This window comes from Thunnus albacares, chromosome 3 (assembly GCF_914725855.1).
Source record: "Thunnus albacares chromosome 3, fThuAlb1.1, whole genome shotgun sequence".
Taxonomy (NCBI): domain Eukaryota; kingdom Metazoa; phylum Chordata; class Actinopteri; order Scombriformes; family Scombridae; genus Thunnus; species Thunnus albacares.
The window spans coordinates 37,522,563-37,548,257 of NC_058108.1; the positions used below are offsets into that span (position 1 = coordinate 37,522,563).

Here is a 25,695-nt window from a genome sequence, read left to right on the forward strand (position 1 = left end):
ATGATGCAAAATCAAACATTTTTGGCCACAAAATCACAAAAAAACTGCAAAATCCTGGAGGGAGTGTGTAATGTAATTATGTGATAATGACTCACTTCAGTGTCTCCAGTTGGCAAAGAGACTCTGCCAAGAAGTCAGAAAGGAGTTGGACGCCGTGGTCTCGGAGGTCATTTCTTGCCAGATCCAGAACCCTCAGGTGGGCGGGGTTTGACCTCAGACTGGAAGCCAGAGCAGCACAGCCGCTGTCTGTGATCTGACAATCAGCCAGTCTGTTGGGGAAAATATAGGTGGTTAGATGGTTACATACAGTGCCAGACCCCTGTACATACAAACCTGCCCACTGCCCTGACCCAGTGACTCCACATACAAACCAGTAAGTCATCTTTTCTGATCTGACCAATTAGTCAGTGCTGAAGTGACTTAAAGTCATCCCTCTTTTGCAGCCAAACATAATGTCAATGCATTTTTTAAATGTTAGCAGTTTTTTTCTTATTAAAAAGAAGAAAGGTCATCTGATGGATTACCTGAGCTCTAGACTAACTGAGCAACCACAGACATACACTTCATATAACTGCAGTACGGCCTGGTTCAGCAGCCGATCTGTGAAACTTCAAGTTTTAATTTAAATCAATGTCTGTTAAGTCACTATCTATCGCCGAATGAAGTAACACAATGGTGATTGAGCCTATGGCCTGCTGATGAAAGCTCTTGCATTTGCAGTATTATGATTATTATGAACCGGGTGTCAGTAGCGACTTTCCCGCCATGCTTTCAAATCAGCGGAGCTGACGCAACAGACTCACTCTGCATTGGCTTGTGTGTGAAGCGGCTTATCTTTTAAAAGCTTACTCTTATTGGCTTTTTACTGGCAAAGCTTTTATTGCCTGTACAGTAAGTGTCTCTCCTGTGCTGCGCTGTGTACAGCACACATATGGACCCTCGCCACTCCTCACAGCAGAGGAGAGGAGACAAAGCAGCGCGGCCATAAATGACATTAAAACGCAGCATGAAAACTGTTTTACTTACATAAATTCTGAGCAGCATGGGATCAACCAGCGACTGCTAAAGACAGAGCTGATATCTATTAGCTTGGTGCTAGTTTCTTTTACATTATCATGTGTTTGAGATTTGTATGAAATTATGCATTTCTTCTGATTACAGTGACAGAAATCAGGAGTTTAATGATCCAAAGTAATTACTGCTGATTTACTGAGTGACTCCACACAAACAGCACTTTCACATTCAGACTGAGGTCGGACAGAAGCTACGTTCATGTACTTTCAAAACCTGCGTCACACCCAATTTCACACTTTTGTTTTTAGACTGAAGAACTTCCACATTCACACAGATGACCTTCATCTGTTCACCACTTTCACTAGCAGTAGAAATGTCTACACTTCTACTCTGAGACCACAGGGATGAGAGAGACACATAAATCAGCTGCTGCATTCATCTATATACTGTGCAGCACCTAAACTTTGGTGCCTGAATGTGCAAAGATCTTTTTACCTGAGTCTCTGGAGTTTGCAGTTGGGATTTTTGAGGCCATCAGAGAGACGCTTTATTCCTGAATCCTGCAGTTGATTACTGCTCAGCTCAAGCTCCTCCAGACCAGAAGACTTAAAGCTGAGAACTGATGAAATAAACTCACAGCATCTATCAGTGAGGTTACAGTCACCCAACCTGAAGTGAAAAACAAAATGACTGTTAACATCTTGTAAACATTCTCCTCTGAGCATTTGGGTATGTTGAAGCCAAATACTTACAAAGCTTTCTTTGATACTTTGAGCACTGGCAGCATCCTCCCCAGAATTTCATTTGACTTGTAGTATTTCTTCAGGTCAAACACATCCAGGTCTTCATTAGAAACAAGCAATATAAAGGCCAAAGCTGACCAGTGTGCAGGAGAAATTCTGCTAACATCTCCTGAGCTCTGGTACTTTTGGACTTGCTCTACTAGAGACTGGTCACCAAGTTCATTTAAACACTGGAAAAGATTGATGCTCTTGTCGGTATCGGACAGTTTCTTGATCTTCTCGTGAATGTAGTTAATTGTCTCCTTGTTTTCCAATGGACTTCTATCATTAAGTTCAAACCCCTTCTGAAGAAGGCTCTGATTCTTGTCCTGTGACAGACCAAGCAGGAAGCGCAGAAACAAGTCCCATTGTCCGTGATCACTGGCTAAAGCCATATCCACTGCATTCCTGTGGAGGAAGAAGCTAAAGCTTTCTCCTTTCTCTGATCTCACTCTAACCTTTGACTGGCTGGGAAGCAGATTTTGTCCACTCTCTATGAAGGTCTCTAATACATACAGAGCTGCAAGAAACTCCTGCACACTTAAATGCACAAAAGAGTAAACCTCCTGTCTGTGAAGACCTGATTCTCTCCTTATGATCTGTGTACAAACTCCTGAGTAAACTGCAGCTTCTTTCAGATCAATTTGGCACTCCTTCAGATCTTTTTCATAGAAGATTATGTTGCCCTTCTGTAGCTGTTCAAATGCCAGCTTTCCCAATTTCATGATCACATCTTTATCCCTTTCTTTTTTTCTTTCTTTGTCTGTTTCAACCTCCTGATAATCCTTCTCGTTTTTCCGCGTTGTTTGGATGATCAGGAAATGTGTGTACATTTCAGTCACAGTCTTGGGTAACTCACTTTCATGAGTTCCTGTGAGGAGACTCTGGAGAGCCGTGGCTGTAATCCAACAGAACATTGGGATGTGGCACATGATGTACAGAGTTCTCATCGGCTTTGACTGAAGGTGATTGCAGATCATTTGAGCCACATCCTGGTCACTGATTTTCTTTAGAAAGTACTCCTCCTTCTGCTCATCATTAAAGCCTCGTACCTCGGTCACCCTGTTGAAGCACACGGAAGGAATCTTACTGGCTGCGGCCGGTCTACTTGTGATCCAGATCGAGGCTTTGTGAAGCAGTTTTCCTGCAATTAAGTTGGTCAGTAAGACGTCTACTGTTGTAGTTTTTGTAACGCTGCGGCACATCTCATTTTTCTCAAAGTTCAGAGGGAATTTTCCTTCATCCAGGCCATCGAAGATGAACAAAACACTAGAACTCTTGTAGTCTGAAGGTTCCAAATCCTTCACTTCTTCAAAATAGTGACCTATTAAATCCATGAGACTATAATCTTTGTCTTTTATTAAATTCAAGTCTCGGAATGTGAATGGAAATATGAGCTGAAAGCTTTGGTTGGCTTTTCCAACAGCCCAGTCCTGAGTGAATTTCTGCACAGCAACAGATTTTCCAATGCCAGCAATTCCCTTCATCAGAACTCTCTGGGGAGGCTTCTCTTCGTTTGGCAAAGCTTTCAAAATGTCATTGAGTTGGATTTTCTTCTCCTCACTCGCACACCTTCTACATTCTAATTCAACCACTTCATGTTCACTGTTAACCTCCCCACTGCCTCCCTCTGTGATGTACAGCTCTGTATAGAGTTTGTTTAAAGGAGTTGATGATCCATCTTCCTTTGTTACTTGTAACAGATTCTTTGTTGAATTATCAAGGTAAGATTTTAGTTCATCTTGGCACCTTTGGATGTTTTCTGAAAGATAATAAAAATATAGTTACATGAATAACTTTCATTTGCTCATATTCTTCCAAGTTAGCAAATATGTATCTGTGCATGTGTGTGCTATTTTTCAGACCAACTCAAAACAAAAACCCAAGAACCAGATGTGAACCACACCGGGTCCAGACTGGAGAGTGCCTTGGCTTTGGCTCTAGTTAAAGGATAGGATCAGGTTTTTTCAAGTCTATCTTAATACAATATTGATGCGTCATTATGAATGTGGGAATGGGTTTTGCTCACTGCAACAATTCCTACTCGCCATATGTATTTTCAGTGCCAGCTGTGTCAACTCCACAACACCGTCATAAGAATTTAATCTACTTATGTTTTACTAGCAGAAGTAAAGTGATTTTCTGTCTTTTTGTTTAATATAGATCATATTTGTAATGTCTCTAAACAGCACAGTACCTTTACGGGAATATGGGGAGGCCATGGCAGACTTTCAGCCAGCCTAAAGAGGTTCTGGCAAATTGTCAGATGACTCAGGGTGGGGTTTGAACCTAGCAGGGTTTGGCACAGGTTGTTATAGCTGGATGGGAGAACAGTTGATCCAGACTGAATATACTGTCGAATCTGGGAAGAAGCATTTTGAGGAACTCCTGAACCTGTCTAAAATGTCTGCTATAAAGATTTTAAGGTTTAGAAGAATTTGCCAAATTCTAATACACATTACAAACTAAGTTAAACAGTTTGGCTACATACAGACAGCTTTTGTTTTAGCTTGGTATTAGCTCAACCAGCCCACTGTGGTCGTGTAAAACCAGCGGTGGATAGGATGCTGCGGGCAGAGTAGATGAGAATATCACTTTTCTACATGTTTATGCTTGATGAACAGGTGGTTTGATAAATTAATCTTATCGCCTTTTTACTCGCAAAGGTTTTATTGCGCTATTACAGTAATGAACATAGTAAAATGTTGACGCAACTTGAGTAAAACATTATCTTTCACCTGGTTCACTGTTTCCACCACAACCTCTCTGCTCTGCTGTGTGTGTGTGTATGTGTGTGTGTGTGTGTGTGTGTGCGTGTGTATGTGTGTATGTGTGTATGTGTGTGTGTGTGTGTGTGTGTGTGTGTGTGTGTGTGTGCGTGTGTATGTGTGTGTGTGTGTGTGTGTGTGGAGGAGCTCAGCAGAGGACAAAGAGGAGAAGCTGCAGCGCCACCACAAGTTACACCAAAATGTTTAAAAGTACAGATAAAACGACTTTAAAAATAACCTGGGTTCTAAAACTTTTAGAACTGGTTCCAATTCAGAACCGGGTTTTGGAGGACAACCCTAATCATGAAAGCCACAACTCAGTGGAATGCCCTACCTGATATTAAGAACTGTAGTTCTATCAATGCATTCAAATCAACTAAAGACGAATCAGCTGTGTGCCTTTTTTTGCTTTGTACTGTTTGTTGTTGTGCTGTTGTATGTTTTGATTATGGGGGACTACGGATGCAAATTAGCTTCGAGCTAACTCCGGTGCAGTGCATCTTTAATGTTTAAAACTGCACACTGTCCCAATCAATAAATCAAATCAATCATCACATCCACTGAGCGAGAGATCATGAATAATCAATAAAATATAATCATATGCAATTTAGCTATGACAATAATGTAACAGCATTTGTGTCAATAAAGCTGATTTGAATTGAGAATTATTATATCAGAGTGGAAGTGAAGACTTTTCCACTGACAGTGAAATCAGAGATGTTTGTGTTAATCATGGTGGACAGATGAAGGTCGTCTGTGTGAATGTGGAAGTTCTTCAGTATTAAATCAAATAAATAACATGAACGTAATGTTTCTGTCTGACCTCCGCAGTCTGGATGTGACAGATGGCATCTTGTGTGAACAAGTTAATATCTTGTTTGCATAAGATTGTTGCAGTTTCTCTCTTCCTGTGACTGACCTTCTGGTCCTGAGATGCTGTCTGATAAACTCTGCAGCAGATCATTCCTGTTGATCTTCTGTAAAAGCTTCTTGGTCACCTCCACAGCTCCAGGAAGTTGGTAGGTCTGCACCATCAGATCCACAGTGTCCCGTCTCTTTGCCTTCTCCAGCTGGGATGCTTTGATGGCTTGGTGGCCTTCCAGACTTTCATGCTTTAGGAACCACTTGAAGTCCTCAAAGTCCTTCTCTATCAAATCCTCCAGAGTTTTCAACAGGTCCTCCTCTGTCTTCATTTTTTATCTGTTAAAATCACAGAATATTTTCAACATGAAGAACTTGCCATGAGGGTGTGTGTGTGTGTGTGTGGGGGGGGGGGGGGGGGGGGGTCTCGTGTTCAATGCAGGGACACAAGACTGAATGTACAGTAATTGTAAAAAGCCATTTACCAGGTGTGCTATAACCATGTATCACCAGCAGGGAGCACTGAAGCACCACTGCTTAGCTCTGCAAAAATGTACAATTTAATACTGTTAAAGCAGCAATAAGGTACCGCCAATCACTGAATCTAAATTCTATGTGGGTTTATTATCAACAATATTAAAATGTGAACACCATCAAACCCACTCAAAGCAACATTTAAACCTTTAACATGAACACCGCTTAACTGAGGTTGGCTGACAACACTTCCATTCTGGGCGCTGATTGTTGTGTTTCCTGCATCTCTCTGAGTTGTAGCTGAATGGGAACAGACAAAATTATCAGGAAACACGAACCAGAACTCACTTTCCTTTCATCAACAACTGAAGTGTGTAGTAGGGGTTTATCTTGGTAAAAATGTGATACATGGGATGGGACTGGCATATTTAAATTGAAAAATTTGAAATTTTGTTGACCTTCAGAAGCAAGAATGTTAAAAAAAACAAAAAAAAAATTAAAAACCAAAAGGTGACCTCAGCAGAAAAACTGTTCACTTCCTGTCTCTGCAGCTCTGCTGCAAAATTAATTTGCACATCACTGCCAAACAGTTTGAAGTATCAAAACTCTGTTTATAGGAGTGGAGTCATCTTAAAGATGTTCTTTTCTCTTTCTTTTCTTTCATCTTTTCAGGAGTTTTTTTATTTGTGACAACTGCAGTAACATTTTTATGAAACACTGTAAGGCCCCCACAAGAGTCACCACCTTAACATGGCAGAGGGGTGTGTGTACCCCCATGTCCCTGGTAGCTGTGTTGTCAGGGGCACTGCTCCTCGTCTCTCTTGATTCCTCATCTGTTTATCTTGTGTTTAATTGTTAAGCAGAAAGCTTATACATTTTATTATTGTCTTTACCCTAAACAATAAATGGCAGTGCTTGTCTGACTACATCGGCAGTATGTTGATTCCCTTATTACGAGACGCCTGCAGGGTTGCAACAACGCAACAATGAAATTACACATGACGGTCTGGGAGACCGTTGCGGCGCCTGTAGGGGGTGCTAGAATGCTGGTGGTCCTAGTGTTAACTCCCCATGTGCCGTCACAGGCCCTGATTATCATTATCAAATGCTGCTCTCCTGGTGCTTCCTAAATCCAGACTTAAAAACAAAGGTGACAGAGTGTTTGCCGTCAGTGGCCCCAGACTTTAGAACAACTTTCCAGAGGTGATTAGGAGGGCAAAGTCTTTATGTATCTTTATAGTCTATCCATCCTGGGATCCTTCAATCTTACCTTTAACACACCATTAGTTTTATTGTTTAGTTTTTTTACCATGTTTATGTTTTATTGCTTTATTTTATTTACTGTTGTATTGATGGTGCTATCGTTCTGTTTGTTGTTTTCACCTTGTAAACCTTGTTTGGGAAAGGTGCTATACAAATAAAGTTTATCATTATTATTATATCTGTTTATTTTATGTGTGTGCAGAGTGAAAAAAAATTAAAAATGACTTTTTAAGCAGCCTTTAGCTGATTTCAACTGAAAAGAGTTGGCAACACTACTTGTTCATAATTAATAACAGACACATTACTACACAGATTCAGGGGCTGTAAGTAATATTATTACAGGACAAACTGTTAAAACACGTGCTGCCTGTAGTGCTCATCAAGTTTTCTACCTCTGTAACTGGCTGACAATTCTACAAACTACAATTATATTAACATCATTACCATTTAGCAATGTTAAACTGTGGCAATAGTCAGCACTGACAGTAATTGTAGTGGTGGTAGGCACTAAGTGTGAAATGATGGAGATGGTATTGTGCTCAAGTCTGTTCTCCCTTCAAATAGTATGGTAATAGAATTGTATTTCCCATACACCACCTTGGGGTGAGGGCTTAGGTTATGGTTATGGTTAGACATATGACTGGTTGGGGTAAAGGATATGGTTGGGTGCAGGTTAATATAATGAAAATTGTCAGGGCAACAGACTCACACAATACCTGTATTCAGTTTTTAAAAAGCAGAGAAAATCACTTGGAAAATCTTTTCCAAATGCCCGACGTGATAGCTGACTGGATCTGACTAACAGTTAACGTTAGCTAACAAACTCAGTCAAACATAGCCAAGCTAAATGTAGCTAAGCAATGCTAAAATTTCCTGAGTTTACTAACCTATTTTTTTGCTGCAAGACATCTCAGTCCAGGTGTTATTGCATCAGAGACTCTCAATGGACCGCTATGACCTGCAAAGTGGGGGTCACGTGACTGATGGAGACAGCTGGAGGCATCAGTTGGCTGGTTTTCGGGAGCCTTACCAGCTTGTCTATTTTTACTGCAAAAGAAGCAAAACACAAGTGAGTAAAACTCTACAGCACAGAGAAAAACACGTTCAAGCTGTTAATCAACCTACTGCGTTTCTACTTTTGTCTGTTTAGTTTTGACAAATTCTGATCATAACTCTGCAAAATATTTTTAAAAAGGTAAAAACGTCGACCATGAGAGAAACAAATTAAACACTTGCAGCAGTCAGCCTCCCGACTCCCAAAATATGACATATTCATTATGACTTTTTTTAAATTAAATATCAGTAAAGTGTATCGTAGACCCGTTAACAGAATGTAATGGCAATTTTCATTTTTCAATGTCCTTTCTTTTCATAGTTTTCCAGTTTGCCATTAATACACAGGTAGATTAGTTTAACTGTTAGTATGGATCAAATTAAAGTCAGGAAGAGTCTGTCTGTCAGCAGGAAACAGTTTAATGGAGGAAATAACATCATGAAAGGAAAAACCTTTCTAATACATGAAGAAAGTTGTTAATGGTTCTTTTGTTGATCAGACCGACAATTAACAGATTTTTAACTAGATGATGCACTAAAATTGAATCTATAATCTGTCTCCACTTGGGTGTGAAACTGCAGTGATTTATCAGATCAGTCAGATCAGCTGCAGCGTCCAATCAATAACTGATATCCAATACAGGGGGCATATTGCTGTTTGTTAGTAAAAGTTGGTAAAAGACTTCCGTGAAGGCGAAGAAAGATGGAATAAGAGACTTGAGACGTCCCGTTAGACTTGAACGAACACAAAGGCGCGACTACGTCCTGTTAACGAGCGACCAGAAGTGAAACTGTTTTGAATATAGCATTTCTCCTCACATTTAACTCACGGCTGACGGGCTTATACTCTAAAACAATCTTTAAACACATTTTCGTATGTTACCATAATCAACTGTCTGTAACTTCCATTGACAAGACAGAAAAACCGAAATTCACGGAAGTAAATGTTCTCGATGGCAGCGCCCACCAAGACACACAGCAACAAAAATAACGTTCCAGATACATCTCAAAACCGTGTCACAACTTCACAGAACGATTTGTAATGCCTTCACAGTTGATATTAAACAAAGCTAATCATAGAAAAGCAAGTTTTAACATACCTGTGGATTAATAAGGGAGAGAGCCAAAGTTTGAATTTTGCTCCAACCAGTGGGCATTGAGCTCTTCAGGTGTCCACAGTGGCATTAGAGCGCCATCCTCTGACGTCTTTGAGTATTGACCTGATGTCAAAACTAGAAACAGAATTAGATTAGTTCAAATAATTAAAAAAAAATTAGGGGGTGTCTGTTAACATAAAAAAAACCTCAACGTGTGGCATTTCCAACCCACTACATTAACTTCTTTGTATATATCAGACTTACTTTTCTCATTTTACATCAAATGATTTTTAAACAGTATTTTTAGGCAGGGCCCATACTTTTAAGTGTTGTATGAATACAGGCCTATTTTGTCCACTTTTTGTAGCCCTCACATGTTGCCGTCTTTAAATTCTGTTATTCAGACATTTGACCATTATTGGACAGAAGGACACATAAAGTTTATGTTATTCTTCTTTTCTAAAACATGTATAAATGTTGTTGAGTATGCAGACCTCACTCCTTTATACCCTGCAATTAAATGTTAATGCTGAATGTGTTTTTCTAATACTAAATGGTTGTGAAAAATGGACTCAAATCTATCTTTTCTCTGTTATTAATAACACAGTAAGCACAGTACATCTATGGCATTGAGTTGCCATCACTAGAACATCTCACAGCACTCGCTGTGTGAGGAGGGCTAAGATCATCATAAATGACATTACACACCATCTGTTTAAGCTCCTCCCATCTGTTCACGCACAAATGGACTGAATAACAGCCTCTTCCCAAAAGCTGTGGCACTATTGAGCTCAGACATCTAATACGCTGCCATCACTGGGCATGTGCAATATTTATTTACTTATATGTCACTTTAAGCCACTGATTATGTTTAGTATTTCTATACCAACCACGTGTCATTCAACACTCCAATACTCCATCACTTTATATCTGTACATGAGACCTTTGCTGTACTTTTGAATTGTATGTAATGTATTTTAACCGTTAATCACATTTTATGCTTTATATTGCTTATATTTTGTACTAATATAATAATCTGCGAAGTAAATGTGTGTGAACCTCAAATTGAACCATTTGACGCTGACACAATAGCAATTTAGCTGTGCTTGCATAATGACAATAAAGTTCTTGAATCTTGAATCTTGAATAAACATTGCCAAAAAAAAAAAAAAAAAGATACTGCAATACAGTGATGGGCCTGCATAGGCTGCAACAGGCCTGCATCACATCCTGAGAAGCCAGCAGTCATTTATCTAAACACACTCCAGACTCTGTTTTAAAGAGACAAAGTGCATTTAAATATGCACTGCATGAAAGAGTCTAGTCCAACAAAGTGAAAGTGTGTGTATTTGTGCTCTTGGTCCTCGTATTTGCAGTAAGAGGACAACTGAAATAAGAGCTGCCTCCTGCCAGGACACAGCTCTGCTTTCATTCTCTAGTGGAGATCTGATCAGACAACCAACAAACATCTTAAACAAGATAAAATACATTTGACTGACTTTTTGAAGACTGCTGACAGCATGTTTTGACTGCAGTCAGAACGGTGGATTCCTGTTGCATCAAATCAGAAAAAATAGGAAGTTATTCTACAGCACTAGTTTCACTTGTGCAATAACAATCTGTTCATGTGTGAGTTTGAACACTAAAAACCCATTATGTTAAAATTTGACCCAGTTTTTGTCAATAATATATATTATTATACTTCAGAATTAACAGACCTGTTCACTGACTTTGTCACAGGTGGTCACAATTGTTTTAAAATTGTTTTCTTTATTCATATTTTCTTTCTTTTCTTTTATATTATATAGTATGATATGATATGATATGATATGATATGATATGATATGATATATGATATATGTTATTATGCAGAAGTAATAAGAGCGGCAGCAGCAGGTTGTTGATGTTAAGTCACTTCCTGTAGTTTCCTCTACAGCTGCGTTGCTGTATCGTATCGACCATGAATAATAATCAATACCGGATGATGATCGATCAGCTGTGACTGACAGCCGGCGGTGAGGAGGTGATTTCAGGGATTTCAGAGACTCGGTAAGAAAATCCACTAAAATGTGACTTGTGTGTGTGTGTGTGTGTGAAATGTTCTGAGAAGAAACTGAAAGTAAAGACGCTCCTTTCCTCAGCGGGAACATCCCGACTTTCACTCTTTACACAGAAGCTGAAAGTCTACAAGTGTGAAATAAATCAACTGTAGTTGAAGTGATCAACGCAGTAAAACAGATTTCAGATGTTTGGTTCCGTTTGGATGATAGAAACAGCAGCAGCAGCAGCAGCAGCAGCAGCGGGGATTCCCCTCAAACTCAAACATCTCAACAAACTGACTGTAATGTGTTTAATGTGTTTATTGACTGTTGATGGAGGTCATTATCATTACAGTCACATTTTAACGTGCGTGCGTGTGTGTGTGTGTGTGTGTGTGTGTGTGTGTGTGTGTGTGTGTGTGTGTGTGTGTGTGTGTGTGTGCGTGTGTGTCAGCACGTGGCGCTGACATTTGAATTTATAACGCCTGATCGCGCGCGGTTATGATCTCATTTCATACATTTTTTCAACAATTTTATTTCCTTTTTTCTTTTAGTCGAGTGCAGCTTTGCTTTCAGAAGAGACGTGAAGTCCAAGTTTCATTTTTTAAAAGGCGAATGTTATTTCCTGCATTTACAGTTTTTTATAAACCAATAAATCGATAAGAGCCCATTAGACGTATAGGGAGATTTGTTATTAAGCTTCTCAAATTAGATGTAAACAGTTGTATGATTTATGCTTTAACACTACTTTAAAAATGTTGCCATAGTTTCCTGATAGTTGATGATAGAAAGTTATATTTCCATCTTTACTACCAGCAGCTCTGTTCTGTCTGTCTGATCTGTGACTGATGATCATCTTCTAGAATATCAGCCGCATTGTTACTAAAACACACAGATTCACGAGGATTTTTTTGTAAAAACACGCAGAAGAGTTTGTATTTTTTTTTTTTAACCCTGAGTAATGTCTGCAGGCCATCCTGTTGAACTGCAGGTACAACTTCCACCAATCAGAGTGAAGGACAATAGATTATATGTAGCCTGAGAGGTGAAACTCGGGGCAAAATAAAAGCCACTCCATTCTTAAAGGGCAACTTCACAGTTTTTCAAGTGTGCCTTAAAACAACAGTCAGGAGCCCAAATGAACATTAAACCTGTTTTTCTTGCTGTAATCATTCCTCCTGTTCATACTGACCATTAGAAGATCCCTTCATAATGACCTTACAATGGAAGTGATGGGGGACAAAATCCACAGTCCTCCTTCTGTGCAAAAATGGATTTAAAAGTTTATCTGAAGCTAATATGAAGCTTCAGCGTCCAAATGAGTCAAATCAAGTAGATATCTTTCAACGTTACAGTCTTTTTAGTGCCAAAGTCCCTTTTTTTGTAACTATTCTTCCACCTGCAGCTCAACAGGGAAACACTGTCCGAGGAAACACAAAGAGGGAATTTGATGCTAAAAAGACTGTAAATGTGTCAGATATCCACTTGATATGACTAACTCAGACTGCTGAAGCTGAATAGAAGCTTCACACAGACTTTTAAATGACTGTGTGGACACACTGTGGATTTTGGCCTCCATCACTTCCATTGAAAGCACATTTGAAGGATCTTTTAATATCCAGTATGAACATGAGGAATGATTACAGTGAGGAAAACCTCTTTCACTGCTCATATGGACACCTGACTGCTGGTTTATGACATAAATGAAAAATTATGAACCGTCCTTTAAGCTTTGTAGCTGTGAGATCATAACTGAAGGTGACTCTCATCTGGATTTTGGCAGCTGGACGCCGTTGTTATAGAGTCTAGTGAGGATATACAACTGAAACTGTAATGCTACTTATATATATTTAAATGAAAAATCAAAGAAAAAATACCTTTATGTAATATTATAATAAACACCCACTGTCCAAACTTCATAATCCATAAATCAGGAGTTGGCAGGCAATTTTAAGGACTTTTCATTGGAGGGTCATTAAGTGGCGCAGTGGAAACACAGGCCTATATGTCTTATTTATTTATAACTCTGTCTGGGGTTGTAGCTGCAGGCAGATGTCATTTTCCCATTAATAAGTGATGGATAACAGTAACAGCTTATCTTATTACTCATTTGGCTAAAGATGACTCATACATGAATATTATGTTCTGTGTTGCACTTTGAGACTAGAGACGTACTTTGTTGTTATCTGCACTCAGCAGCAGCTTCATCCATGGCTGACTGGAAGTACTGTTGTTGTTGTCGTTGTTGTTGTCGGCATCAACACACCATTTCAGTTCTATTATATAAAGAACTTTACCGAGAGTTCTGCCTCTCAGGCTGATATCACTTAACATGTGAAACCCAAACAGAACCATTTGATTGGTTGAGCTTGTTGGAGCTGCACAAACTCTGACACGACTCTTATTAGTAGAGCTGCAACTAACAATTATTTTCATTATGGATTAATATGTTGATTATTTTCTCGATCAATCGATCAGTTGTTTGGTCTTAAAAATGTCAGAAAATGGTAAATAATGTTGATCAGTGTTTCCCAGAGACGACGTCTTCACATGTCTTGTTTTGTCCACAACACAAAGATATTCAGTTACTGTCATAGAGACTAAAGAAACCAGGAAATATTCAGATTTAAAAAAGCTGGAAGCAGAGAATTTGTACATTTGCTTCTTAAAAAAATGACGCAAAATGATTTATCGATTATCAAAACAGTTGGTGATTAACTTAATAGTTGGCAACTAATCAGCTAATCATTGCAGCTCTACTTTTTAGGCAAGAAAAGTTATTGTTCTATCTGCTTTTTATCATTTTTAAAAAGTTGCTATATTTCGATTTACAGACACAACAAATCAACATGATTAAGCACAATGACAGTGACAGATTGATCATAATTTGTCAGTCAGGTAGACACACATGCATCCAGTCATCATTTTAATTTAATTATAAAATGTCAATACAGAGTCATATGTTCTCATTTCACTAGTCTGGAGAGCAACGAGGGATCCAAACAATGGAAATTAAAATTAGCGAATCTCTCATCAAGTCTTTTAAATCACCTTTATCTGTTCGGTGTGGCCTCCTGCAGGCTCATGGCCACAGCAGACACAAAGACGGGAGGATCTGAGGAGTCCAGTTTGCAGTCTGAGGAGTCCTTGAGGAGGTCTGAGGAGTCCAGGATGAGGTCGACGGGCCCCGTGAGCTCCTGGGAGACGGAGCTGACCTCCATCCAGCACTGCCTGAAGTTTGTGTTGAAGCTGAAGGAGGAGTTTGTTTGTCCCGTCTGCAGAGGAGTCGTGCTCAACCCCCAGCAGAACTCCTGCGGACACATCTACTGCTTCCACTGCCTCCAAGGACTACTGTATGGGCCAGTCCACCTTAAGATATACCTTTCAGTGACATAGACCACTTTAAAACACCCTCACAGTGACCCAGTCCACCTTAAAACATTCTCACAATGACCCAGACCACCTTAAAATACATTTCATAATAATACAGACCGCCGTAAAACATATTTATGATGACACAATCCACCTTAAAACATACATGTGCTGAGAAAGTCCACCTTAAGTCACAATGACACATTCTACCTAAAAACATGCTTACACTGAGACATACCACCTTTAAACACATTTTAAGATGACAGCCCACTTTAAAACATACCTGGTTTGTAGTGAACAATGTCAAACTAGTGCTTCTTTGTGGAAAATCTGTGTGAGATGATGATAACTGAACTTTTGATGACTGTTACCATGGCAACTACACCAATTCAAACAGAGCAGGATCTCATTTCGCTGGTACCTGAGTTGTCTGAATCGTTATTCGTTATCGACCATCTTCCTCTCTCAGTCTGCGGTGTGTCTGCTTTGTGTTTCAGGGAGACTTCTTCACCGTCCAGCCCGGCGTGTCCGGTGGACGGACACGTGATCACTCCTGCTGAGGTCAGAAAACATGAACATTCACACCAACACACAGAAATACATTTAGACTTAACTGATAAGATGTATTTTTACAGTTTAATCACTTAAAGATCTCACTGATCTGTCCTCAGGTGCCTCAAATCAGATTTACACTTTTACACAAGAAATAGCAAAAACTGTCATGAAATGTTGTGATGTCATTCCTCCAGAGCGTAAAATAAGACTTTATGAAATAATCATGTGCATAAAGTGTCAAATATAATACATTAGTGACATAAAAACAAACTAATAAAACTGTCAAATTATTTCACAAATAATTGGTTTATTTATATATTTTCACACAATTCATTCATGTTATTATGTCACATTATTGTTTAGTTCCTCTGACAGCAGATGAGGGTTAGGGTTAGGGTTAGGGGTTAGCGTTAGAGTTAGGGTTAGGGTTAGGGTTAGGGTTAGGGTTAGGGTTAGGGAATAGCGTTAGCGTTAGGGTTAGGGTGATCCACACTCAGCGTCACTGTAACAGCAGAGCCAGTGTGTGTTGAGTGAATAATGTAGCCAGAACTTCCTGTTTTTACACTGCTGCCATGTTGAGGAACAGACTTCTACACATCCAGATGTTAAAAATGAGAGCAGCTTATTGAAGTCACATTATTTTTGATTTAAACTGGATCTCAGGATTGTACTGTTTAGTTTTTATTTTTAAATGTCTTGTGTTTCTTTATGTTTCTTTATCTTTTAACATCTTGAGACCATGTTGGAAATAAGTGTTTTCACTTTGGCATGTTAGTCTGTAATCAATAAATAAATTGTATCATTTATATCTGTATATACTAACAAAGAGTTTTGTCCCTGCAGGTTTTCCAGGACAACTGCTGCAAAAGAGAAATCTCCGGTTTAGAGGTTTACTGTACCAACTCCCCATCCTGCACCTCCGTCCTCACCTTACACCACCTGCAGGTAAACTTTATACTCCAGCAGCTCATGTCTGAAGGATTATTATAGACATATTTATCCTATATTTGAGCTCACTTGGTCACAGCAGACATTACAGGCAATTTAGTGACCAGTAAACATTTATTCCACAGACTGATTTAGGTGGATATAGTGTGTGTGGTCTACATTAAAACAAAAAGGAACAAAGGAATAAACCTACATGTTAATTATGTACAGTAGACATACTGCTGAGCTTCCAAATCCACAGTATTTAGGACTTTTCAAAACATTACCAAAAGAGGTCACAAGATGGCGTCTGTGATACATGAAATAGCTCTACAGGCTTCATATTAAAGGACAAGTTCCCAGTGTTCCCAGTGTATTACACCAGCAGTCAGGTGTCCATATGAGCAGTGTCCTTGGACAGTGTTTCCCTGTTGAGCTGCAGGTGGAAGAATAGTTACAAAAAGAGGAACTTTGGCACTAAAAAGACTAACATTGAAAGATATCTACTTGATTTGACTCATTTGGATGCTGAAGCTTCATATTAGCTTCAGATAAACTTTTAAATCCATTTTTGCACAGAAGGAGGACTGTGGATTTTGTCCTCCATCTCTTCCATTGCAGCCAAAGTAATTTAGACAGAATATCAAACTATATGTCACATTTTTTTCAACATCCATAAGTTTAACAACAGTAAACAGTGAATCAAGATGCATTAACGTTATTATCCATGTTGTCTTATTCCACTAGTTTACTGAAATCTAAGTTGCGTGCCATCATTTAACTAGAGATGTTACGCTCTAAGCAGACGACTCGACACCGTGTCCACCTTTCAATGCAAAAGTATTGCAGCAAGATGTTTGTTGCAAAAATCACATGACCACCCTAAATAAGACCTTATTACATCATACCCATATCAGAGAAACAAGGTGTCACAGTATTTAAAAACAGAGCTGTAGACTGTTTTAATAGTTTAGACTTCATTGAACTTAATATCAATAAAGACCACTTGGTGACGTTTTATTTTACAGCTTTTTTAATTTTATTTGCTGCTATTTAAGGGTTGACTTTTAGGACAGAGAGGTAGTGCAATTTAGTACAAATTATATAAGAAAAATATGAAGAAGTGTTAAGGTGGTTTAGTTGGTAAGTTTCGAGTGTTTAGTTTTGTGTGTCAAACTACATGTTAGCATATTAGGTTGTTTCTTAAAAACTTTATATAAAGCACATATCCCGTATACTAACAAATTACATAATGCTTTCAAAAAGGCATGTCTGATGATTAACAGTTAGCACAGCAGCTACTTTTAGGAAATTACTGAAAAAATCTAACATGCTGATATGAAGTTTGACACACACGCTAAGGAATTGTCAAGAGTCTAATTTTTACTGAACTGCATCATTCTCAATCAATTAACTGCTAATTACTCAAAATACAGCGTTTCCAGAACATTATTTTAAAGGTCCCTTCATTTTATATTAAAGTGTTTGTATTAAATCTGAATCTCCTCCAGGATCTTTCATCTGTTACAGTTTGTTTTTCAGCAGCATCATTTCTCCTCCGCAGGAGCACCTGAGGTCGTGTCAGTATGAGCAGCTGCAGTGCTCCAATCCAGGCTGCAGCGCAACGCTACAGAGGAGAAACCTGCAGGAACACCTGAGCAACACCTGCCCTCACCGCATGGAGCCCTGCCCACACTGCAGGCAGCCGCAGCAGCTCAGCCTCATCCAGGTAACGTCACATCCAAACAGTCACAGCGGTACCAGGTGAGTCCAACAGAGTCTCTTCTGACCCAGTCAGAGGATGAACCGTTAGCCTGCTGTGCTTGTTTAGCTGTGAGGCTTCTGTTTGTGTATCTTTCACTATATGTGACTCCTTGTGTTTTCAAACATATTTGGCCAATAAAGCTTATTGGCCAAGTATGTTTTACTTGGCCAGTGTGTATGGATTTAATTCAATTTTATGAATAATGTAAAGTTTTAATGTCACAGATGATTGGCAACCATCAATACTAAAAAGTACAAATGATAGAGGGTTTTAAATATGAAACATTTTTAACACCAGTTTAGCACCATAAATGTCAGTTTATTTAAATTTATTTCACATTTTTGTCATTACTTCCTGGCAGTTTATAACAAGAATATAACTAATTAATCAGGACCTGGATGTGGATAAGCAGCAGAAAAACAACAGATGAATGAATGACAGATTAAGCAATTAAAAAATAACTTATTAATATAAGGTCAGATGTCTGGAATAATAGATTCGGGCTTTTCCAGCCAAGTTTTGCTAAAATCACATTAAAAACCATTTCATAACTAACATTAATGCCTGTCAGGCTGGAGAAAAATATTTAAGACCTTTGTGATTAAATTTAAGACTTAAATATCTTCTAATGCCTTTTTTGAGGAAAGCTAAATCGATGCTTTTTAAGACTTTTGAAGTCCTGCAGATTCACTGTGATAACACCAACGTCATTGTTATTTGTCACCAAACCAACGCAGCGAAGAAAGAAGCCAGAGACCAGATTTAGTTTACAGTCTCGTTGTAGTTTAAACTTTTATGACTTCTGGTTTTAGTAACACTGGCTCCATGTCAGTCTGTTGGTCCAACACTTTGGACCAACACCCAGACTGAAATTTCTCAACACCTATCAGGTGGATTGTCATAAAACTTTGTGCACACATTCATGTTCCTCTCAGGATAAACTGTAAGAACTTCGATCCTCTGACTTTTCATCTAGACGCCTCTAGTGTCATTTGGTCAAGATTTTAATTTTGTTCAATACTTTGGTTTATGAGCAAACACCTACAGAACTAATGTCATTCCCATCAGCCTCAGCTGTAGTTTATTGAATTGAATTAATACATTTAAGATTTCTCATTTTGCTGCTTGTCAATAAACATGTTCGGATGTTACTCTCAGTCTCGCTGCCCGTAAACCTACAGACATGACAGAGTGAGTGTGTGGCGTTTTCAGTATAGCTGCAACAATATTCAAATCAGTTAATTTAATTAAGCACCAACTGTCAACTATTTTGACAATCAGTTAATTGTCATTTTTTAAGAAGAAAATGTCCAAATTCTCTGATTCCAGCTTCTTAAATGTGAATATTTTCTGGTTTCTTTAGTCTTTATGACAGTAAACTGAATAACTTTGTAGACAAAACAAGACATTTGAAGACGTCATCTGGAACATTTTTCACCATTTTCTGACATTTTGTGGATCAAACAACTTATCACTTAATGGAGACAATGTGTCCTGACTGTGTTCTGCAGGATCATGTGTGCAGCGTGTGTCCAGAGGTGGAGGTGAATTGTCCAAACAGCTGTTCCCAGAAGGTCCGCAGACACATGGTGAGCTTGTTACCTGATCATAAACCTAACAAAGATCCACAGATTAGACCTTGGCTGCCCCCGCTGGCACATAGCGGAGCACATGTGAGTCTTCTCTGGTCCAGATTTAAATGTTTTACAGGTGAGACTTTCAGTTTGGGCTGAGAATCTGCTCCAGTTAGGAAACGCTCTTAACTTCTAGGATCAATCGTTATCGAGAAACGAGGCCTTGGACCTGCTGAAAAACAGCATAAAATTAGATTACCAGTTATATCATTTCTTAAATTAGCCTTTTATCTACCTTTAAATGGAGAAATCATAAGCAGGTTTATCACAAACAGCCTGTCAGACGTCTGCAACTCACAAATAACAGACGTAGAAAATGCGTTAACGAGAGTTCATGTTGTATCTGTTTCTCTTCCAGCTGACAGAGCACAGAGAGTCGTGTCCTGAAGTTCTCATCGACTGCTCTTATAAGAAGTTCGGCTGCTCTGTGCAGGTCTGTTCATCTAGTGAAGGAGTAAAACACCACGGGGAGGAGGCAGAGCTCTCTGTGTTGCTGTAATAACATTATTACCTGACATCAGGTGTCGTTGTCGTGCAGGAAAAGAGAGGGAGAATGAAGCTTCATGAAGACGCTGCTGTCAGTCATCACATGCTGCTGGTTCTGAAGAGCAACACTAACCTGGAACAACAGGTATGTTTAATCTGACTCAGAACACAAACAGGAGTCTGTAATTAGTGTTTTACATCATTACTGAGTGACCGAAGATGAACACAGACAGACAGTAACATGTCTGTTAGAAATCTCCATACTCATATACTTATTCAAAAGGTCTATTAAGATGTAAAAAGATACTTACTGTATTTAGGATATACCACCATACAAGAGTTTAAAAAAGCTCTATTAGTCATGTCCAGATTAACCTCCTGACAGAGCTGATTTATCGTTTAAGTCATTTTCTAAGAAAAATACCAAAAAGTCTCTGGCAGCAGCTTCTCACATGTGTTCCATGATAGGATGGAATAACACAAGCTGTCCCTCAGTTTGATAAAACACAACTTTACAACAAATGAGATCAATAGAAACTAAAACTATTAAAGTCCTTCTTCAATATCAGGACCATAGGATGGAGGCGTTCACATGGGACTCATTAATCAGAATATGTAGAGCCAGATGATGTGAAGTAAACCTGGCTGATAATCCAGCCTAGGTTAGCTTTGTGAATTTTGGTTTGTTGATATTTTAAAGCAACATCACAAAGAGTTTCTTTTTTTCCTCTTCACATAATAATATTTTTTATGTGATTATGACATATTTTTCTCGTTATTACTACACACTAAATATCAAATTTTTACAAGAAACTTTCCTTTTTATAACAAGGTATCTTTTATTTTGTTATATCACGCCACTTTCTCATTATTTCACAAATGCACCTTGTTAAAACAAGACAGATACGTTTACAAAAAGATCATCTCAACCCTTAAAGTCTGACTGGTTTACTTGGTTTGTTTGGATAAATACATACAAATACTCTTCATCATTCATCATGACCTCTCTGCAGCAATAACTGGTTTGCATATTATTATCATTTTAATTAAATTAATATCTTTTTATTTGCCTTAGATTATTATTGTTATTTTATTTTTGTTTTGGTATTAGTTTGAATGTACACATCGTGGTATCTTTATTTTAGTCCTTGTTTATTGGGTTTTTCAGAGCAAAAAATTCACATTTTAAAACGGTTACAATCAAAATTGTTTTTATATAAACATAGAAAATTGTAAAGCATCATGTACAAGAGATAAAAATCAAACAGGTTCAAATACAAAAATCCCCATAGATGACTTGACCAGAAAAAAAGCAAACATCTAAACAAATCACACAAGGACAAAAAAGAAACAGAGAGAGAAATAAAAAAAGAAAAACCCAACAGACAAACCTAACAAACTCTGACAAGACAGTTAACAAAACCCAAACCCGAACCCCACCGCCTGCCGCCACACCACCCAAAAAGCATCACAAAGATTGCAATATTTTTGACATGTTGCAAAAAGGGCCCCAAATCTTTACAAAGTTATTAGAAGTACCCTGTAGTGTAGCCTAAAATCTTCCAACTTAAAAAAGTAGAGGAATCTTTTATCGCATTGTTGTATCTTTTGTCTGTAAACATTTTCCCTCCGTCTCTCTGTGTATTTCAAGTCTCTACAGTCTGTCTCTAGTTTTATTTCATGCTTGGGATGAAACAAGTCAAAGTATCATCCATCCTTTATTTATACCTGCTCACCATGTGCAGGGTCTGTTTCAGCTCGGTACACCTGGACAGGTTGGCAGTCAGTCACAGGCCAGACACATATAGAAGTACTGAATGGGAATGAGACACATTATTGTGATTCTATGAAAATAAACCTTCACGTAGTACAAATTTAATTTTTGCTAATAATCACAGATATTTCTGATAAACCAAGTGACAGACGTGTTTTACCTCAGACTGTTCTCTCCTGGCTCAGATGGATGTTCTCCAGGAGGAGGCGCTGCTGAGGCAGCAGGACGTCCAGACGGACACGTTACTGCTGGCTGGGCTGCAGAAGAAAATCAGACCTCTGCTTCAACAGAGCAACAACCACGAACACATCGTCTCCACAGCTCAGGTCAGTACAAGTTTCATCCTTACTGTCACTTTTCTTACTGTCTCTGATCAACTCTATTTATTTACATAATCACAAAACCAGAAGTCATTGATTCAGGATCTGCAGGCCTCAGTGTCAGAGCAGCATGAATAAACATGTCACCTCTCCGTCTGCCGGTATGATCAGAGGACTCTGAGCAAGCAGGAGGACGTCCTGTCCACCGTCCAGCTGGAAATCCAGCAGGAGTCTCGAGGACTCGGTTCTGGTCTGGAGTTAGAGCAGCTCAGAAGCTCTCTGGATGCTGTGATCCAGGAAGTGTCGTCAGCTGAGGCCCTCAGAGAGCACCTGGGTAACAAAACCTGCATCTTTACATCTATAAACCTGCTTCAGACTTACATTCAGCTGCAGGAGTGAAGGTTACTGTTTTTCTTCTGGACAAGATGAGCAGTAAATACACTTCAACACTGATGTTTTCTTCTTTCAGGAACTTTGGAGGAGAATCTGAAGCGTCACTCAGGTCTCCTGGATGTCCATGCCGCTCAGCTCAGCCGTAACATGCAGCACCTGCAGGAGCTCGAGGCGACGTCCTACGACGGCAAACTGATCTGGAAGATCCAGGATTTTAGGAAAAAGCAGGAAGCTGAGGCCAAAGGTCAGTCACCATGCCTGAGCAGCGTGCCGTTCCACACCGGGCGCTGTGGCTACAAAATGGCCGTCAAAGCTTATCTGAACGGGGATGGCGAAGGCAGAGGGACTCACCTGTCCCTTTACGTTGTGCTGATGCCGGGAGACTTCGACGCTCTGCTGCCGTGGCCTTTCAAACAAACCGTGTGTCTGTCTGTTCTGGATCAAAGCGGTGCCGGAAACCATCGCAGTCTCAGCTTCAGACCTGACCCAACATCCAAAAGCTTCCAACGACCCGCCGCCGACGGCAACGTCGCTGTCGGGTTTTCATGCTTCATCCCCCTCAACAAGCTAGAAACTCCTCAAAATGCTGCTTACGTCATCGACGACACAATGTTCGTCAAAGTGAAGGTGGATATGGCAGGTTTAGATCAACTGTAAGTTTTCTCCCATCACTTGTAGGATTTTAATTTTACTTTGGCACCGCACAGACTGCTCCAGTTTTCAATGAGACTGTTTTCAGCAAAATATGCAATCAGATTAATGTGAAAGATGCTTTAAAACATTGTGGCTTTTAGCTTCAGGATCAACTCAGGGATTATTTGTCTTTGTTCCTTTGGTACGAGGTCATGATGTAAAGTTAAAGTTACAAAGACAAAACTGTTCTCCTTCCTCTTTGGTATAATTCACACTGTATCCTGTTGTTGCAGCTCTGCACTGAAGCTATTTGATGAAATATTTAAACCACAGACTTCATGTTTTACAGCTGCATCAGTCCATAAGATGGAAATATTCCACACACATTTACCCAAAATTCATCCTGACGGATTTGTTGTGTTTGGAGTCTTTGAGATCTTGTACGTTTGTACAAACAGCATGAGTTCATAAAGGTGGAGTCACACATGGGTTCAGTCTGTAGCAGTGACACTGACATGGAAGGATTTCTGATCATCTCCTTTGACAAATTCAATAATAATATGAACAGAAATGTTTTTAAGCTATTACAAATGATGTAGCGTGTCTTAAAACAACAGTCAGGAGCCCAAATGAACAGTGAAACCTGTTTTTCTTGCTGTAATCATTCTTCCTTACTGCACTTACAATGGAAGTGATGGAGGACAAAATCCACAGTCCTCCTTCTGTGCAAAAATGTATTTAAAAGTTTATCTGAAGCTAATATGAAGCTTCAGCGTCCAAATAAGTCAAATCAAGTAGATATCTTTCAACGTTACAGTCTTTTTAGTCCCTCTTTTTGTTACTATACTTCCACCACAGCTCAACAGGGAAACACAAAGAGGGAATTTGATGCTAAAAAGACTGTAAATGTGTCAGATATCCACATGATATGACTAACTCAGACTGCTGAAGCCTCATATAAGCTTCACAGAGACTTTCATTTCATATGGGCACCTGACTGTTGTTGAAAGAAACACCTGAAAAATTGTGAACCTGTCCTTTAAGGTCAAAAAGGTGTAGACTGTTTTAATTTAAATGGTTTTTAAAGGGGCTGTAGTGTCAGTGTGCAGGTCTGGGTAGGTTTGGTCCAACTACAAAACAACAACAAGATAATCAAAAGTTAATTTCCGTCAATGTGCACAGAGCAAAACTTCAGTCAGTAGAAAGAATAAAAACATGATTTTGACAGAGCGCCTGTAAGAACTGATCAATTAAATTTGCTTAAAGTAAACAAGATAAAAGAGCAGAATTATTAACGTTGGTTTATTGTGTTATTTCATTAATAATCTTGTTACCTCATTAGACCTGTTCCCACAAAATGTGTGATTTAACTCAAGTATAACAGTAGAAAGATGCTTGGACACCCTCTGAATTCTGTTTTGAGCATTGATACTGCTAATTTACGGTGACTATAATCAATATCATGGACATAATCCACAGTCTTATCTATCAGTGTGTAATGTGTTGGTCGTGGCTTGTAGTGATGAACCTACAGAGAATTATCAGAGAGATAATATTGCTCCATAACTGCTGGATGTGGAAATAAGCAACTGTTGGCTAACAAGTTCAACATGTCAACATAAAATCTGCTGATGTGTCAGAGTTGTGCTCACTACTTGTTTTTCATGAAACTAGCAGACAAAACATCAGTTAATGCAGGTTTAAACAAAGAATCAGGATGCATCTAATGATTTATTGATAAACTAACTAAAAATAGAAAATAAACTCCTGTAATGTTCTCTCAGCAGTGTATTTAATGTCCAGTTCAGTCTCTCAGTGTCACTCAGGTGGTGTTTGCTGTTCAGATGTTTGATCACAGCACTTTCAGCGTCTTCAGTTTGTACCGTTCGTCCTTCTGGAGCTCAGACAGCAGCCTACGACCTGATTCTCCTAGATGGCTCTTGTTCAGCTCCAGCTCTCTGAGGTGAGAAGGGTTGGACCTCAGAGCCGAGGCCAGAGACACACAGCTGCTCTCTGTGCACTCTGATAACCTGAGAGACAAACACATTGTTTTAACACCACAGTAACAGAAATCATAACTTGCTTTCAGGCTGTCAGGTGTCTGCTGGAATCATGTATGTGGAAACCTAATTTAATGGCTAGGCTGACTACAAACACACTGTAGAACATGGAGGAGGATGTAGGCACAGCTTGGTTCCTTTGCTAAGCTGCTGCGTCCACATAGAGACAATAATTGACTGTAATATTCTGAAGATTCCATATTTTGATTATTTACTTTATGCTTTGAAATATATTATTTTCTTCATTGGAGACCATTTATCTGCCATTTCTACAGTGAAATCTTTATTCATTTGACCCATCATGCTCTGTAGTGTTTAACATGATTTCAAAAGACCATAATGTCTTAGTGACCTCACCTCTTTAACTCATATTATTAACATGATGTTTTGGTCCTCAGACCATCAGGTAAAAACTTTTTCCCAAA

General features: G+C 39.0%; 2 protein-coding genes and 1 long non-coding RNA gene across 10 annotated transcripts in view; 1 reads left to right on the plus strand and 2 right to left on the minus strand.

Annotated features, from left to right (window-relative positions):
* Positions 1 to 25,695, minus strand: part of LOC122975069 (NACHT, LRR and PYD domains-containing protein 12-like) — a 59,824-nt gene that overhangs the window by 19,072 nt on the left and 15,057 nt on the right. For 6 of the 8 annotated variants that reach the window (XM_044343309.1, XM_044343291.1, XM_044343276.1 and 3 more), the window contains one exon: positions 96 to 269. The exons of 1 other annotated variant lie outside the window; for it this stretch is intronic. In XM_044343309.1, coding sequence (XP_044199244.1) covers positions 96 to 269 — 174 coding nt within the window. Of the gene's footprint in view, positions 1 to 95; positions 270 to 24,213; positions 25,241 to 25,695 lie in introns of those variants that run through there. One more of the 8 variants, XM_044343318.1, reaches the window with a different exon arrangement.
* Positions 6,112 to 9,404, minus strand: LOC122975437. Its single transcript, XR_006400659.1, has 3 exons — positions 9,316 to 9,404; positions 8,050 to 8,209; positions 6,112 to 6,199 (listed from the first exon to the last, which is right to left on the minus strand). It is a non-coding gene; the product is annotated as an uncharacterized LOC122975437 (long non-coding RNA).
* Positions 11,242 to 23,453, plus strand: traf5 (Tnf receptor-associated factor 5). Its single transcript, XM_044343627.1, has 11 exons — positions 11,242 to 11,361; positions 14,432 to 14,704; positions 15,221 to 15,284; positions 16,122 to 16,223; positions 17,770 to 17,934; positions 19,482 to 19,559; positions 19,963 to 20,037; positions 20,143 to 20,235; positions 22,050 to 22,190; positions 22,356 to 22,518; positions 22,654 to 23,453. Exons 2-11 carry the CDS (start codon positions 14,436 to 14,438, stop codon positions 23,232 to 23,234), a joined length of 1,731 nt encoding a protein of 576 aa, XP_044199562.1. The 5' UTR covers positions 11,242 to 11,361; positions 14,432 to 14,435; the 3' UTR covers positions 23,235 to 23,453.